General features: G+C 41.3%; 1 protein-coding gene across 1 annotated transcript in view; it reads left to right on the forward strand.

Annotated features, from left to right (window-relative positions):
* Positions 1 to 18,121, forward strand: part of LOC109481271 (filamin-B-like) — a 65,433-nt gene that overhangs the window by 29,278 nt on the left and 18,034 nt on the right. The window contains exons 17-36 of the mRNA XM_019783809.1: positions 684 to 764; positions 1,187 to 1,324; positions 1,746 to 1,919; positions 2,170 to 2,412; positions 2,811 to 2,954; positions 3,299 to 3,466; positions 3,955 to 4,110; positions 4,507 to 4,590; positions 4,985 to 5,122; positions 5,561 to 5,737; positions 6,091 to 6,450; positions 6,827 to 6,961; positions 7,303 to 7,425; positions 7,867 to 8,016; positions 8,759 to 8,863; positions 9,146 to 9,325; positions 9,648 to 9,758; positions 9,991 to 10,164; positions 11,144 to 11,293; positions 11,521 to 11,709. Coding sequence (XP_019639368.1) covers positions 684 to 764; positions 1,187 to 1,324; positions 1,746 to 1,919; positions 2,170 to 2,412; positions 2,811 to 2,954; positions 3,299 to 3,466; positions 3,955 to 4,110; positions 4,507 to 4,590; positions 4,985 to 5,122; positions 5,561 to 5,737; positions 6,091 to 6,450; positions 6,827 to 6,961; positions 7,303 to 7,425; positions 7,867 to 8,016; positions 8,759 to 8,863; positions 9,146 to 9,325; positions 9,648 to 9,758; positions 9,991 to 10,164; positions 11,144 to 11,293; positions 11,521 to 11,709 — 3,180 coding nt within the window. The remainder of the gene's footprint in view (positions 1 to 683; positions 765 to 1,186; positions 1,325 to 1,745; positions 1,920 to 2,169; positions 2,413 to 2,810; positions 2,955 to 3,298; positions 3,467 to 3,954; positions 4,111 to 4,506; positions 4,591 to 4,984; positions 5,123 to 5,560; positions 5,738 to 6,090; positions 6,451 to 6,826; positions 6,962 to 7,302; positions 7,426 to 7,866; positions 8,017 to 8,758; positions 8,864 to 9,145; positions 9,326 to 9,647; positions 9,759 to 9,990; positions 10,165 to 11,143; positions 11,294 to 11,520; positions 11,710 to 18,121) is intronic.

Raw genomic sequence — 18,121 nt, forward strand, 5'->3', positions numbered from 1 at the left:
GACTTAACTGGCTGTGGAGAGGTGAACTAACGTACCACAGAGATTTCAGGTTTTGTAGAAATAATTGTAGAAGTATGTCTGCTTTGAATTGCCAGGCTTGTTGCTTTTAGACTAATAATTGGTCGAGTGCAGTTGTTATTTTGCTACTGTACATACGATACAACATTGATGGGCTTAAAACTATACAGCAATTTACTTGTCTTTGAAAGAAAATATCTATGTGATCACGTTTGAATTTCTTATGTATAACATCCCTTCGTGACGACGATACGATTCAGATTTGTGAGCGGGGTCAAATTTTTACTGTGCCACATGCCAATCTTATTACTATAAATAAAGTTGACTATGAAATTATGAATCTATCTAATGTCATACATTCATATCTCGAATCCAATAACAAAGTGAATAAGGTAATTTAAATTCAAAATGTTGACAAAAAACATTCCATAGAATGTCATAACATAGGGACAGGGATGTCACAACAGGGATGCGTAGTACTTAATAAGGATAGGATTACCATTGAATTACATGGTATATTCAATTTGGTAAGAATGTATATATCCTGGTTACCTTTCCACGAAACTATTTTGTCAACACGTACGGTAAATCCGCATCTGTACGTAATTACGCTTATAACTAATCATTGTGTGTAATTTTCCTGAAATCATCCTGTTGTCCGACAGGTCCTTCCGGTCTGAACGTCCCATGTGGCTTCACCGGATCACGTGACAAGCTCGTCATACAGTACACACCAGAGGAAGTCGGTAAGACCTCACTTTGGGATCTTTTTTGTCAAATTTACCAAACTGACAATGTTGACAAAAAACTTCGCGATGCCACTCTGATTGATTTTATCTAGATGACATCCCTAAACTAAACTTACCTCAACCAAACCTAACCAACCCGATACAAGGTAACAGAAACTGCAAGCTCTAGTAATTCTTGATGGAATTACTACTATCAGTTTTAATTGCTGATCAATAGGTCTTACATACAGAGCAAAACAAGCGATGCAATACCAAAACATTTACTCAAGCAACTGGATATGATTTTGGATATGCTTCCAAAATCATAGCCAGTTACTTGAGTAACTGTTTCTTGGCGTATCTTATTACCTAGATGTCTAACCTTCACCGACGTAAGCGATGCAATTTTCTTACACATTTCTTATATATTTAATATAAAGGGTCCCACAGTATCAGCATCATGGCGGATGGAGTATCCCTTCCCGGCAGCCCTTTCGCCACGAATGTCTATGACCCCACGCGAGTCACCGTCGATGTTCCAAGTTACGGGAGGGTCGGACAAGAAGTCACCAGCACAGGTAAGGTTTACTAATCATGATCAATATATCAATACTCCACTTACTATAATTGCAGATTTTGCCCAGTCAGTTGTTCCTTGGCAAAAACTGTTTTCCACTGCAAGAATTCCTTTCCGGATGTCTAGTCTTCTCAAAATAATCTTTTCTTGAATAGACATTGTCTTGTCTTTGAAATAGCTCTTTTTTTTACTTTGATAGACCATGGAAGTCTCCTTCTAACTCCATGGATAGAAGTACTGAAATTGGTGTTTGATTGGTGAATAAGCCATCTGACTTTGGCGTAAAAGTTATCTATACCCTGTCTAGATCTTGGTTCAATTTGGAGCCGCCCTCTTTCTGCTTCCTTTAAAATTGCATCGTGCCTTTTTGTGTTGTTGCGAGGGAATATTTTGTGTTTACTGATTCTATCGTTCTATCGCAGTGATGACGACGTACGCCGGAGAAGGTGACGTAGAAGCTGAGGTGTCTAGCGGTGACGGCACCACGCCCTGTGACGTGTACAGGCAGGGGGAGGACAAGTTTCTCGTGACCTTCACGCCAAAGTCAATGTCACCGCATGACGTCGTCGTCAAGTTCAACGGTTCCTTGGTACCAGGTAATAAGTGTTCTCTTAGTTTTTCTGGTAATAGCAGAAAGAGACTTAGGTTTTCTTCCATCTCTATGAGGAAAATGCCCTTGTCTCATATCTTTACCCTCTTCAGGAAAAATAGCCCACTACGTCCGGCACGTGATCAAAAGAACACGTGATTCGAACAGCGATTTAATTTTACGACTTACTTTTCTTCCATTGCTCTGTAGTCTGGTCTTTGCCTCCCTAAGAATGCATGTTTTATTAATCCAAACAGGAAACCCGTTTCGCTGCGTCGTGACGTTTGTTGACGTCAGCAAGGTCACCGTTTCCGGTGACGGCATCGAGGACCACCGTCCACTTCCGGTGGGCAAGCCCACGAGTTTCTTCGTCAACACCGATGACGCAGGGGTGGCCATGCTGCAGGTTGACGTCACAGGCCCAGGTTTCGATGACGTAGAGGCGGCAGTTTCTCCACAAGACGATTTTCACATTGTAGAATACACCCCTGTGGATGTGGGTGAGTTTATACTCAAATCATTCCTGTCATTGACGAAAGACTGACAGCTTGTCATGTAACAAATCACTGTATAAACGTACGCGTATATGACATATAAATTGATACTAGCCAACCGCCTTGCATTAATACAAGTGCTCTACCAGACTTCAGAAGCAACTGTCAAGAGTAAAACTTGGCCACATAGACAGATAACATACCGGGGGAATTGGGCCCCGGAAAACGTACAGTTTGTCTCTCCTGACATGAAGCCTGTCTGTAGTTGCCATGATGAAACGATATAAAAGCAAGCCACTTATTATTCTGACAAAAGTATCTCATCAGTAACACTTTGTCATTTTCCACACTTCTCCTAGTGCTATAAGGGAGACATACATGAATCTTGTATTACCTGTACACAGGTGAACATAGGATCAAGATCACTTACGACGGTAAGGAGATCGAGGGAAGCCCCTTCAAGACATGGGCGTATGACGTCAGCAAAATCAACGTTCTCCTTGGAGGAGACAAGAAAGCCAAGCTGAACGAGAAGATGTCATTTCTCGGTAAGACTCGAAATGTTTTTGAAAATAGGTGTAGAAATCAAGCGTCGTTGGTGAGTTGGGTAGCTGGTGAGTTGGGCCACCATGGCCTCCGATCATACGAAATTGGCAATTGGGCCTACTTATCGACTGTACAACTCTTTGTCAGTGAATGAGCAATCCAACCCTTCTATTACGTTATGCAGATGGCACAATGTGACTCGGTGAGTAGTGATTCACGGGTAGCAGCAAGTCTGTGGCGCCCCCCGTCTTTGTTGAAGGATGGTTGCAACTAGCCTCTTTGATAAACAAAGATGAACTTTGAAGATAAGATTAAGGGATTGTAATATTTGATTCCACTCTTCCAGTCGACACCAGTCATGCAGGTGGAGGTAAACTGGAGTGCATCATCCGGGACCCTCCCACAGAAACCCAGATGATGGACCGGGGCCTGGGACGGTATCTGGTCTCCTTCCTACCCGTCACTCCTCAGCCACACGGCGTCACGCTCAGCTTCAACAGAGTCGTCGTACCTGGTGAGAACATCCAAATCTTTTTCCCATTTCATGTCTATAATCATGACTTTGTATCTGTAGACAGCCCAAGAAGATGCCTTTGTTAGTTTATTGTCGAATATACAGCTATTGTTGATGTCTTACCCAAGACGAGTACATACTATAGACATTCAGTCTATTTGTGTCATGTCCTTACTCTATGTAGGCCAATATACAGCTAGCGCTCTGCACAAACTTGTTCAGTAGACAATGTCTCCTGTACATTTCGATCGTCATACTAATTATGTAGTTCCTTTTGCTATGTAAAGATAATAGTGTAGATAGCAGACTCCTTAAATAGTACTGTTACCATATATTTTGTCGGTCAAAATTGTTGATCAGTCATTCTTAGTGTATTACGACAATATGCTCCATCATACGTGCTAATGATAACTGTCCACAGCTATTTGTATCTTTATCAATATATGCACGGATATGCAGCAACACTGTTATTTGCATGTTACCCACAGGGAGTCCGTTTAAGATCCAGGTGGTTGACGCGCGGAGAGCCACAGCATCAGGAGACGGTCTGCAGCTGGCTCCCATCAACACAGAGGCCGTGTTCGTGGTGGATACCGCCCGGGCAGGAGGGGCCAGCGCTAAGGATATAGAGGCCAGAGTTACCAGTAAGTGATTGGCATTTCTCGTGGTTTTCTCAGAAAGTCCCTGTCTACCTATGTGCTCAGGCCAAGCGTCAGTATCCAACTGCTGGCACAGCTTTTATTTATCTGTTTGGATGGATGAGAACATACAGCTAGAGCTACCCAAAGGCTATAAAGGGTACTGGCAACTGAATAATATAGTATTCGATGCAAATGATGCACATGATAAAGGTGTTAAAGAATCACAAGATTGAGGCGCTATATGCCTTTTTATGTGTCGTTTGTATGTATGTGGTTTACAAAACTTTGCTCCCTTTATCATTTTTTTCTGTAGTATTCTCCCTGTATTTCTTCACAGTAGTTATACCATTCAAAGGTAGGCCTGTAAGTCTTACTCTGATTCGCTTGCAATCCACACAGGTCCCAGCCGAGCATCAGTGCCATGTAAAGTACGTGACAGCGGTGTGGGGGACTTCACGTGCCACTTCACGCCAACAGAAATAGGTAATTAATTATAAGTATGCTATATAATAATAAACCTTTTTAATATGTAATATCCAGCTCTTCTTGTGACTTGTAAACGTCATTGCAGTAGACGGATAGCATGTTAAGAGTTAATTTTAGTCTACATAATAATGTCAGTTTACATTAACAACTTTCTGCAAAAGCGACGTAATGTTATATATTTCTGACGCATTATACAGTAACTGTTATAACATACTGTTTACGAGTTATCATTACTAGAGTATCAAATGTAGATCAGTCTGTTAGGATCAATATTAGCAATAGTTTGACTTCCAAATCTTTACAATTTGACACACCTTGATCCTGCTGGAATTTCCATGCAATAAAGTTCTTCTGCTGCATTGTGAATGTTTATGTTTCATCCCATTATCAGGTCCACATATCATCGTCGTCACCGTACTGAGGGAGAGCATCGACGGCAGTCCCTTCACCTGTCAGACCTTTGACCTGTCAAAGGTCAAGGTGGGGCCCGTCCAGGATACAACCGTGGGGCAGGAGATGAGCTTCTGGAGTAAGGGACATTCCATTAACTATTCATATTCATATCCATTGTTTCATCTACCATGTTGTTTCTTTCTTCTTGTTGACTTGTCTGTGTTGGCACTGTTATTAACAGTTTGTGTCTCTAACTTTAACTTCGGACGAACAGGTTATCCTTAAGCTTCATAAGACGGACGTCTGTCTTATGGATCTTAAGGTTATGAGTTTGAATCCCACCCGTTGTGCGTCACCTAAAATTCACGCTACTGGAAAGATTGGCAATCCTTTGAACAGGACGGTAAAGTTTGATCAACTGAAAAGAGCAAGGGACTTTCCATAGACTACAATAGACATGACTGTACTGCACATGTACCAATTGTCTGTCTTTTCCTTGCAACAGACAATGGAAGTACTACATTTTTGTAAGCCAACGTATATTTACATACATGTTTTTTCTCCCTGTCCCCAGTTCAGACCGCTGCTGTAGGTAAAGGCACCCCGACAGTTGAGATAAACTGTGCGGGAAGAACGTTCCCATGTCACGTGAAGGGTCCCCCTGGCGGCACGAAACATAACTGCCATTTCCAGCCCAAAGTAGCCGGGTCACACGAGGCCGTGGTCAGGTTCAACGGCTTCGATGTTGAAGGTAACGCCTTCTATCTGTTAGAATAGCGACGGTAGATGTAGACAACTGTATTGAAGAATCTTAGATCTGTGTGTGTTACGCGTTAGATTATCCTGGGTTCTTAACCAAACAACAAAACGGATTTTCTCTCCCGACGTTTTGATAACTTCATCAGTACTAAATGAAAATTTCTTTGCAAGTTTGTGCCGGAAGGCAAGTTTGTGGACATAGGAAACATGCATGTAGCAAAGACAGTGATTGTAACAATATACAGAGTCAAACACTGGTAATTATAACAATAGACTAATTCAAGGGACTAAACTTGAGCTCTAATATGCATCATCATCACAAGACTACTGTCTCGTTATTTCTAGGAAGCCCATTTGCGTTCCAAGTCCGACCAGGCCAAAGCTACAACACCACCATAGAAGTCCAGAGCCCGACGATATACCCACAAGACGACACAGTCCTGCCAAACAGACCCAAATCTCTCCAGATGCGGCCCCCCGACCACCCGCCTCTCGGCCGAAGACAGTCCGAACCCGTGAGCCCGACACGATACGAGCCGAACAGCCCGACACGAAATGAGCCGAACAGTCCACGGAGACCTCCTCAGCCCCTTAGCCCGAGGAGATCTGACCCTATTGCGGCGCTCTACGCCGCTAGAAGCCCCGGACCTCGCACGCCGCCAAGCCCTGGAGGATTCACTATACCAGAACCTGACTACTGGAGAGGTAAGAACTGACTGCATATTAATTTTATAAGTCATGGCCATAATCTTAATAACTTTCCATCCAGCATAAGTGATCAATTTACCGACGTTACAACCGATCTGTTATGCTTCACGGATAGACTTACATAAATACAATTAACGTCGTAAACAGTTTGAAGACCTGGTTAAAATTCTTTATTATGTAAGTAATTGAATTGAACTAGAAAGAACGTTTCAATCTTTAGACCTTTTTATTTATCATGGTAGCTACAGGCTTGTTCTAGCCTCGCTATTGTCAAAACGCTCAAAAATGATTGCAGTCAATGTTGACTAGGAACTTGATCCGTGTTTGGACCGACTAGATCACATCTAACATTCTTTCTCCATCCCTGTTCCAGACCAGGACATCCAGCCCAAAGAAAAGATCGCGGCGTACGGACAGGGGCTGAAGAGGGCAGTGGAGGGGAAGATATCAGAGTTTGTTGTCGACACGACAGGCCATCCGAGGTCTTCTCTAGAAATCCAAGTGTTCGGTAAGGATTTTCGTCCACTCATTTTTCTATCCCAGTGTCTAAATGTGCCTTGCACAGTTTCTCAAAGGCTATGAAGGACTTTTCTATCTTATGGCTCACTCAATACCCCAGGGTAGGGAAAGAGCGCTCTGGGTTGCTGAGCTGTGCGTTTTTGTGTATGTTTATACGAACAAAGGAGATTGACAGCTCGTAGGAGGGTACGTATAACAGGCAAAAAGTCAGACACAGGAAATAGGATGAACTTCAAACCCCAAAATACTTCCGGGATTCTGAAAGTTCTTGTTCGTTCATTCATTCCTTCATGAATTCATTCATTCATCCTTTTCTCGTTGATCCCCCAGGTCCCAGTACTATGATCCCGTGCACAGTAGACCGGCGCGGAGACAAGCACTACGCCTCCTACACTCCCCGCCAGGTCGGCGCCTACAAAATACACGCCAAGTACGGCGGGCACGAAATAGAAGGTAAACTAAACTAATATCATTTCATCAGCATTACCTTTCTACAGTCAATGATTTGATACGAATGAAAGTATTATGGTCAGTAGCTATCGTGGTTCAAAATCAAATGTAATACTGAAGTACGTCTCCTCTGTTTTGTAATGTTAGCATTTTTAATACAATGCCAACAATACCATGGTAATCTATGTATTGAAAAGAATTCAGGTCAAAAGTCGACTATAGGGTCGTTTGAACATTTGTCTCCTTTTATTTTCCCCCACAAAGCTGTTAAGTACACCATCGATTAAGATTAGACATCCAGGTAACGAAATACACTAAAAAAACTGTTACTCAAGCAACTGGATGGATTTTGAAACTCAGTTTTGAATGACAGCCTTTTCAAAATCTATCCAGTAACAGTTTTAGTGTTAAGTGCACCAATTCTTTTCTTCTTTCCCACTACAGGTAGTCCATTCCAAGTGACCGTGGTGAACCCTAAGAAAGTGGAGCTCCTAGGTGACTGGCGGGCGCTGATGGGGAACACCAACCGCCTGTCTCTCACCGTGGATGAACAGTTCACTTTTCCGTTTAACGTGCAAGATGCAGGACCTGGAGGTAAGAATCCTTCATAGAAGTTCTTTTGGAGAGGGTCACAACTTTCACCCATTCCAACACGTTTAGGCCATGTTGATTTGATTATATGGATGACATCCGCGCGCGCATGAATTTTCGGCCGTTTCCAAAAAAAAAAAAAGTTTTCAACCATACTGTAAATCGTACAAAATAGTTGCAAAATGAGCAAACATATACCGTAAGTTACAAAAAAATAAGTAAAAACTATACCAATGTCGTAGAATGCCAAAATCAAACGAAAAAAGACGAAATTGTAAGGAAATGAACTTGAAGATTAGATTATTCGCCAAACCATATTCTGTCCCATTTGTTCAACCCTCATGACCACGTAGATTTCATAATGAAAACAACTTTTTTTTTTTTGCAAAACTTTTTTTTTATTCGCACGCGCGCATCAGTTTTGGGGCTCCCGGAGGATGTCATCCATATAATCAAATCAACATGGCCTTAATGTAACTTTTATTTTGGAGTTTAACAAGGTCTTGCGATTTCCATCGCCAAGTGGTGAGACACAAATCTGATCACTCCATAATCAATTTTGCCCAGGTTGTCCTGATACACTTTTATCCGTAACGTAACTGATGTAGCGTGAACGTTACTCATATCTTCATCATCAGGCTCAAATTGCTCAGATATAATACCGTCCTATATTGATTGTCGATGCTGCTTTAGGGTAATACATTTGACTTGATCTTTTACCATTTTGTTATCTGCTTACTTACAGGTATCTTAGATGCAATAGTCCAGGGTCCTTCTCGAGACATCAGGGCCAAAACAGTACAGAAAAACAACGGGAGACAATACGTCACCTTTATTCCAAAAGAAGAAGGTAAGAACATTAATTACACTTACAAACATTCTTCAGTCAATGCATTGTATATGGGATTTGCGATGTATAAAATATATCTTAAAGATCTTCTCTTCAGTTGGCTTGTGTTTTATTGCGAGTTACAGGTAGCTTCGTAAGTCTCTCTTCTTCCAGGGAGGTCCTTGCTTCTTCTGAGTGTTTTCTATGGACATAAGAATACATTGCAATATCACATTTTATTCAGAAGTATACAAGTAGTATACAAGTAGCAATCAGCTGATAATATCTTGCTGTGTGTTTTAGGTGAACATTTTATACAACTCCGATGGCTGGACTTCGAGCTGCCCTGTAGCCCCATATATGGAGACGCGAGGGGATACCGATCCGACCCGAACAAGGTCGTCGTGAGTGGTTCGGGCATTCGGGAGGCCTTCGTCAACGAAGTGGCCGAGTTCGTTCTAGATGGAAGCGACGCCGGGCCAGGTACATTGCTGATATTGTTGATGCTTTTTATTACATTTGAAAGAGGTTGAGTGAGGGAAGAAGTTTATGGTTTGGGGAGGGTATGTCCTGACGGTGTGTTCGTGTGAGTGTCTGTGTGAATGCGATAACTCGAGAAGGATTGAATTGATATTTGTAAGATGGGTAGATCTTCAAGACCTCGATATGATCAGATTTTGGTCGCCTGGCAGATTGTTTGAATTCAGTTGAGGTACCTCAGCCAAAAACGACATTGAAAAGTAAGTATTCGACTTCAAGTGGATTCATAATTACACATGATATTAAAATATTGTTTCTACTATAGGTGAACCAATGTGTGTGTTGAGAGGACGAGAGGAGGAGGTGGAAGTCACTCTCATGCCCTTCCCTCAGAAAAGGGACAAGTACAGAGCTTTGTACTGTGCAGAAAAACAAGGTAAGCCACTCTTACTTATCACAATGTGCCGTTACCTTGTCTATTACTACTTGCGACCTAATGCATGCATGTAACGATGATGTCTTGGGAAAGGTTCTAAAACGACAAAAAAAATGCAAAATTAAGGAAATATCCATGATATTACGAATACTGTCAGATGTTACATAGTACCGATCTTCATGATCGATAAATGTGGAATCTAAGAATTTGTCATTGCACCTTCTCACATTAGGCACGTACCGACTCAAAGTAACCTGGGACGATGCGGAGGTCCGCGGTTCTCCCTTTAAGATCACGGTGAAGAAGACGATAGACGTGAGCAGGGTCCGGTTCTCAGGGATCACAGGAGCCGTGCTGGGCAGCACCATCCGCGCTAACATAGACCCACGGGACGCCGGCGCGGGGGGTAGGGACACGGCTTGTACTGGTCTTTCAGTAGTCTCCACCAGACTTTTTTGCAGGCGCTGCAGGCCTATTTGATCGTCGATGACCGGCTACCTTCTCTCGCCAATTAATACCCTTTTTAGACCGATTTCTACGATTTATTTAGCCTGCAAAAGAAGTCTGATGGATACTAGTGTTTCAGTGTTTCTTAAACCTTATTAATAATTAGAACATTTATGGGACAAAAATAGATCAAAGCGTTGTCTTTCATCCATGAAATAAAACCTTAATAATTAAAATCTTTATGTGACCAAAATAGGCTAAAAGGTTGCATTGCGTCCATGAAATAGAACAGTCGAACATCATGGAACATCGTTCTAAGAAACATAGAACAGAAGTTCTAAGGAACATAAATCAAGGGTTCTAAGAACAATAGAACTGGTGTTCTAAGAAACATATAGAACAGGAGTTCTAAGAAATTTATTAGAACAAGCTACTAGCCACAGGTACTACTGTACTCTGTCCTTTTAGCTATTTAGTTAACTGGGTCATACTTTTCCCTGGAGACCGAGAGCATGAAGCAAAGGTGCTTTCAGACATGGTCGGCCTCCGCACAGGCAAGATTGATGCGTCACAGGGCTAAACATTATCCTCACGCAAACTTTCCATCCACAACCGTCAGAATACCCCTGGCACCTCTGCAGGTGTAAAAATGACCCCATTCTAGGATTTTTTTTTCTTTATTAAAACATTTAGGAGCAAAGTGGACAGGATGACGACACACTCAAGCCGGAGCTTATGTTCATGTCGCCATCTAACATTACAAAAATACAGAAGCAAATTCTAGGATTTACCTTTACCACTTACAGCACCTTAGTCCTAAACTGGACCGAAATCGTTCACAAACCTATACAAACTGGCCATGGCAATAGAGATATAAATAAAAGTAAAAGTTGGAATATACGTAAGTTTTAATCTGTCATAATTGTATATTTTACCAGGTCTGCTCCAGGCGCGCTGCCTGGGGCCGAACGGGAAGGCTGACGTGCAGCTGACTGAGAAGGAAGACGGGATCTACTTGATGAAGATCCGCGCAAAGGAGGCCGGGAAGCATGAACTGGACATCAAGTATAACGGAGAGAAAATTGAAGGTAAAACGACTGCCATGTTTAAATGCGAACGCTTGTGTCAGTGTGTGTGTGTGTGTGTGTGTGTGTGTGTGTGTGTGTGTGTGTGTGTATGTGTATGTTCACAGGGAAGGGAATATGATGTCTCCTAGCACTTTCGTTTGGAACTGCAGTTGTTTGTGTCTTTCTTTCCAAATGAGACTTTGGTTATGAGTTTTCTTGATGATTTTTACATTTCTTGTGTACAACAGGCAGCCCATTTATAGTGGACATCGCACCGGTCCCGACCAGTTCTGGAGGACCCGACGCTAAGAAGGTGACGGCGTTCGGGCCGGGTCTGAAGCACGGCGTGCTCAGCGCCTGGAGGGGGAACTTCCTGGTGCACACGGCCGGGGCGGGGCCAGGCAAGCTGCAGATTAAGGTGGACGGGCCAAAACCGGGTAAGGAAGGGAACTTGATTATAATTCATATTCATTCATAGGAAGAGAGGGGTGATGTAAAAATAGGAGTAAGAGATGATACATGGTGAATCTATTCGAGGTCATGTTGGTATTCTTAGAACTCTTGTTCTATGTTTCTTAGAACACCTGTTCTATAGTTCTTAGAACTTCTGCTCTATTATTCTTAGAACACCTGTTCTATGATTCTTAGAACTCCTGTTCTATATTTCGTGCAAGAGCAAAACGCATTTTTGTGGCTATTGCAAGTCTTCATGGCAACAATGTGTTAGTACAAAACAAACAGAAAATGTTTGACGCTAGCAACCAAGGTATACATATCAGGAAAAGATGGTGTATACATAGACCCTTTGAAAACAAAGAGGATGTCTTTGAATATATGACAGGTTGACATGGGGAAAATTGCGCCTCCTTGCGTCCCCCACAAACGCACACACATTGTACACTGAGCAGTTCCTTTTCAACTACAGTAGTTTCCTACCTGTCCCACGTCGACATCAGTGTTTGTGTTGTCCGCTGCACATCGCAGGTGGCTAATGCACCTCACAAAGGGGGAGATCAAAGATTCAACAAACATTCGCCAGCCATCTTGTTTCCCATCTGTTTTGAATGTGATCTGCAACAATAGCAAATCCATCTATTAACCAGAAACACAGGGCGCATTGTCACACCTGATTACGTACCAAATCCTACTACAGAAGCTTTTCACCTGTGTCGGGCACTGTGTCCTATGCCTTTGTTCGCACAAGTGGCTTTTTGACGGTGCGCTACTTTGATTTCGAGAACCAAATTTAAAGATTATTAACTTATTCTCCACATCAAAGGCATAATTACTATGCTTATTGACTGTGGGTTCAAAAGAGTGTATATTTTAGCAGTTTCCGTGTTTTTATTCTAAAATGTTTGAACTTTTTTTCTCAGGGTCATTCAAGTTAGAGTCAAGGCCGTTGCCGGACAAGGACCGCGCAGTCGCGGTGAACTTTACCCCCAAGATGGTGGGCAAATACGTCATCGCCATCAAATGGTCGGACGAGAATATCAACGAGAGTCCGTTCGAGGTCATCGTCTTCGGGTCTTCGGACGAGGCGAAGTCTTACGACAAATCCCGACAGAGAAGACGGTCGACCAGGTCGAGTTTCGACAAGTCAAGATAATATGGGGAAGATAGAATTCGTGATAGTCGCCGAATTAGTATATATATAGTTGTATGAAGTATGATAAACTTCAGTGACATTATCCTTGTTAAACATTTGTACAAACTTTAAATATGCAGTAATTCTAGAGTTATTTGCCGTACTGTCAAGCGTTGAACCAAAAAAATGTCCAGAATGGTGTATGAATTGTTTTTACACAGCAGGGTATTGAGACTGATATGTTAAAGAAAACGGCATTAGCCAGTATTTTATTTACCATTGCTACATGTTGTATTTATTTTATTTTTTACCTATTTATGTAGATACCTTGCAATAACCACATACGAAGTCAGTCATTTTATGTACCAAACTAACTCCAAACCTACCAGTAAAAACTGTCATTTATATGTTGAATTTTCGCTTACATCTAGATGGAACACATTGTAAAAATTGAATATCATAATTCGTATGTAATTTGGAGTTGCTTTTATCATTGCGCCCACAATGTTAGTCATTATTTATTCCAGTCCGTATACGGCGTACCATATTTTTAGACATCATTTTCTCCATATTTAGGTTAAGAGGAGTGTAAAAATCACCAACAGAATAGAAAATGTGTAAAAGTTGTTTGTTGTATGTATCCCTGTAGAATTCTACAACCGGCCTCTTTCCTGCTCAGTTTAATACGATAAATTGACGTGTCAGTTTTCAGAATGTCGCTACAATATTTTGATGTTTACATTTTGTAATCATACTTACCTACTTCGTAAGTGTGATCGTCCCTAATGATATGCCTTGAGTGTAATTCGTGTAAAACGTCGCCCGAGGGCGTGCCTGCAAAGTGACATAAAGCGCATTCGTGCAAAGCGCATATTTCATACCAATTAAGCATTCGTACCTACAAACAACAAAATACATGGATACACCAATAAAGCCCGAGGACCAATGTTAAAGAACACTCGTGCTCTGGACAGCTTTGTAACGTAATGCCATCTCGTCTTATCTAACTATGCAAAGATACTAGAAATGTATCAAAACTGTAGTGAAGAGGTAAGAAAATAAAGAAAATTCTATACCCGACGTGTATGTCAATTCTTGAAAATGAATCAATTGAACTTCCTTTTTTACTCTCAAATAATGTTGGAATAAATGAAATTATATTAGTTGAATTGTAGCAGGAACAACAAGTGCATCATCCTCTAATGCGACGAAAGCAAGAACACAACAAGTCACAACTGATACAGACAATGTATGACTATAGAAGATAATTACTTTTATTGTGAATAAAATTTATATTGACTATAATCTCCCATGCACATGCAAGACACTTCGAAAAAATAAAGAGGCGTATGTAAAGTGTAAACATAAATCGGCAATGGCAGTTTGACAACAGAGACTCATCAAATAAGGTTGATCATAGAATTCCATGTTGGTAAAATATATTTTATATCAACATTTTTTTTAATACTGAAATGTGAAACGATTGTTATTGCTATATAATTGTACGCAAAAGAAACGCCTCAAAATAGCGAACAAAATACATATCAGCCTACCAAGGTGTTCAAGGGCGCGTAGTTCTCGCCCGCACTGTATTCACTGGGTAGTTATTAATAAGTAATGACAGACGAGCGATCAAAAGTGATTCTTTTGACATTTCCGTGACCTCTAGAGCCGACCTCTGAGCTTCGAACATCTCGCAACCTCTCGCGAGACCAGGCGGTGACAATAAAGGCTACCTGTGCGAGAATCAGATGGCTAGGTGGTAGCATTAGGCTTTAACTACGGAGGGCAGGTCTTCTAGTGTCAATGGGCGTCGGCGCGGTTGTTTCCTAACGTATTGTCAGAAAATAACAAAGCAGGACGTTGTAGGCTGTTGATTTTTGAAGCCGGGAAAAATCTGTGACAGCAGGGAGCATTGGGGGCGACGCCAACGCGAGGAGTGTCGGTGTGTTTTTGTCGGACGATACGAGGGGAGGTCACCCAACTGCTCTCACCTAGAGGATGTCTACGCAAGGTGGGTTTTAACTCGCGTTTTTACATCACTGAGTCTCTGACTTGACATTTTTTAAGAAGTACACATAGTTTTGTGATCAAGATGGGATAAAACTGTGTCAGACAAGGGAAAAGGAAACGTATTTTTTACGATTTTCGGGCAGATGTGTCAGTCGAAGGCGCGCAGACAACCCGTCAAACGACATTCCAATGAGCGGACAGCTTTAGTCCCATTCATATGTACTCAACCACACAGCATTGCTAATCATCAAGGGGGAGGGGAGACCAAATATTTGCGGGGTTTTTACTATCCTTTCTGATGTTTTTGTCAACATATCGCACCAAAAAATCCAGCATATCACACCAAAATATCTTTGCGATTCTGCGTTCAACGTCCCTATCATAGAACCTGTGTTACCAAATGATTCATTGAGGGTTTCAGCTGCATTGTTTACATACAATATAAGGGCTTGCGTGTCGACATACTATCCATATGTCACTCACAGTGTCCAGTGCTTCAAAATGCCTTACATAAACTGTACACGACATGGCTTATAATCACTAGAACAATTGATAGTTGGACACTCCAAAATTTGCACGTACTACTTGGACATTAGTACATTTTTGTGGCATCTTTAAAAGCTATAATTGCTTCTAGGAAGCAGCTGATTAACCTAAAAGCGAAGATACAAATGTGAAAACATTGTACAAAATTTGGCGTTCAAATAACTAAAAATTCGTGTATATTTTGTAACCAGTGACTGTCGCACGGTTATAGATGGTTCATTGCTGTACAAGGAAGCAAAACAGGTCAGCTGATTTAAGTCCCATAGCTAGGGTGTGTCTCTTTTAAGACTATCGGTTGAATAGTCTGAGAGTTTTGTCCGTGATACGTTGTAATTTTCTACATCATGTCACTTTATGATAAACTGTTAGTCGTAAACCAAAACTGTTTGAGCTACCGACAACAAAACCATCTCTGAAAGAGTCGATTGATGTTCGTATAAGTATTGGTATTATCATCCTAGCAACTAGATCGTCGAGATATGAGATGATGATGAGTATCACCATTTTCTATTGTTACCGAAGAAATGCATCATTATAAGACCAAATGATTGCATAATTTCAAATCTTTGTAAGTATGTATTCTAACTGTTGTTACACGTACATGTAACAAGTCAATTTAGAATCTTGTAGTCGATGTCAAAGATTTGACTACGGTAATCACGAGTTTCTTGATATAATATTGCTAATGTCACATCCATATACCAACATGCAAAAGAACCTTATATTAGTGCGGGTATTGTGTGGGGTTCACACGTTCACATACTTTACAGAGTTACACTTTTAGAGTAAATCTTGCAGTCATTGGGGCATAGGATTGTTTTTGTCTTCTCAAATCCAAGGTATCCTCTCCATAAGATGTTAAAGCAGGTGAAACGAGGAAGATCTCTTTGCTTGTTTTCACTTCCCCCGAGCTTTGTAGCGCGGATTTTACGGTGTTGTTGGCAAGTATCTTTGTCACCAAGTGTTTCAAAAAACCGCGAGGTCCTGTGAATAGACAGTTATATCTATACATCAACAGTGGCATTACGTAGTCCACACATTTTCCTCCAAACAAAGCAGATACAAAACATGTCGTATGTCGATGAAGGCTAGACATCCATACATCCACGTAATAAGATACACAAGAAAACTGTTACTAAAGCAATTGGATAGCTTTTTGATAACTGTCAGACGTTTCAAGTAGCATCCGCTACACAGTGACTGACGAAACGTAGTGGATGTTGCTCAAAGCAGGTATGGATCCAGTTTTCACAAACAAGCACCGTGTCATTAGCCAATTATAGATGTTGCTGCATGATACGTTTCTTCTCCACATATTTGATGTGTATCATAGCTATGTATTTGTCGCGTTAGTCAACCGTACGTTATATCTAAGTAGGGATCGAACAGGTTTTCCAACTTAACCCCCTCTGGGCTGACAGATGACTTGTCCTGCGCTCGGAAACATGTCATTAACTCACGGAGCTCTTTCCGTCCATTTCGGGACGATTCTCTGATCATTGGCAACGTTTACGCTGAAATACGATCGTGATTCAACTAAGAAGCATGTCCTTTATCTCATTGAAGCATTCCAGAAGTGGAATGGTATGTAAATTGCAGGGAAGGGATCATCGGCCATTTTTCTTCCCTCCTCAGGGGAGTCAACCTTTCACCCCTGAAATATTTTGTTTACCAATTATATGCGGGTGAACATCCGATGTAACTGTTGTGATACCGTCTGTTTTCGTTAATTGATTTCAATCACAATTGGTGTGTTTATCCTCAAATTTGTCTTCGGTGGCTCTTCATACAGTTTACGACAGGTACTTACAGTGAAGGCCCACCTTTTTGTGCCTTCTAAATTATTCAGTCGACATGATGTCGGGGACAAAGGCAGTGCAGAGGAATTTCATCTCACTAATTGCGGTGTTGGTGAATCATAACTGCGACCTCACCCCCAATAAGGTGGCGCCCGGTTTGATAAATCACCAAAAGTCAAGTGTTAACATAGTATTGCACTCATGAGGTGAAGAGGCAGCTAAAAGGCAACTTATCATATAACCGCACCAAATGGTCGTTGTCTTAAGGGTTTTCTCAACAGCAATACGAATATGCAAACGAAGATCTGATAATGAAAAAATTCTGATATGGCCTTTCAAAAGCTTAGCTCCAATATTTTTTCCATACATACTGTATTACAGCATTAGACACATACCATACAAATGCGACTATGATGCTTCTGTCTATCCATACAGCATTAGGCTCACCACATAATACAATAAGTTGGGGTAAATAAGGTAAGAAAGCAGTCATTCTCAACTGAGTGAAGCATGATCATGGTTTTTCAAGTAGCTAGTAGTGCACTGCGGCTTTGCTACAACTTTATAACCCTACTATTTATTCTCGACAAGTGTGTTGGCTTACAAGTATAACGTCATCTCAAAATGTATAAAGAAAAGAAAGGTTGTGACACAACCATTATGATTCAGGTCCCATGCACTATAAAAGTGTCCTGTCAAATTTAAATTTAAATGTGGTTAGCGTGACGTGGCGTGGAATCTTAGTTGATTTATTCTCTAAGCTTTGTGACGTAGCGAAGTTTAAAAGAAGTCTAAGGCTGATCGGAGGTATAAAAGGGAAAGTAACGTTTCATACATATAAAACGAAACGTCAGTAACTATATGGAATTTTCAAGATTTCTTTTATCAATGAATGTCACTGCA

The sequence above is a fragment of the Branchiostoma belcheri genome, unplaced genomic scaffold (assembly GCF_001625305.1).
Source record: "Branchiostoma belcheri isolate BF01 breed outbred unplaced genomic scaffold, Haploidv18h27 scaffold109, whole genome shotgun sequence".
NCBI classification, from domain to species: Eukaryota; Metazoa; Chordata; class Leptocardii; order Amphioxiformes; family Branchiostomatidae; genus Branchiostoma; species Branchiostoma belcheri.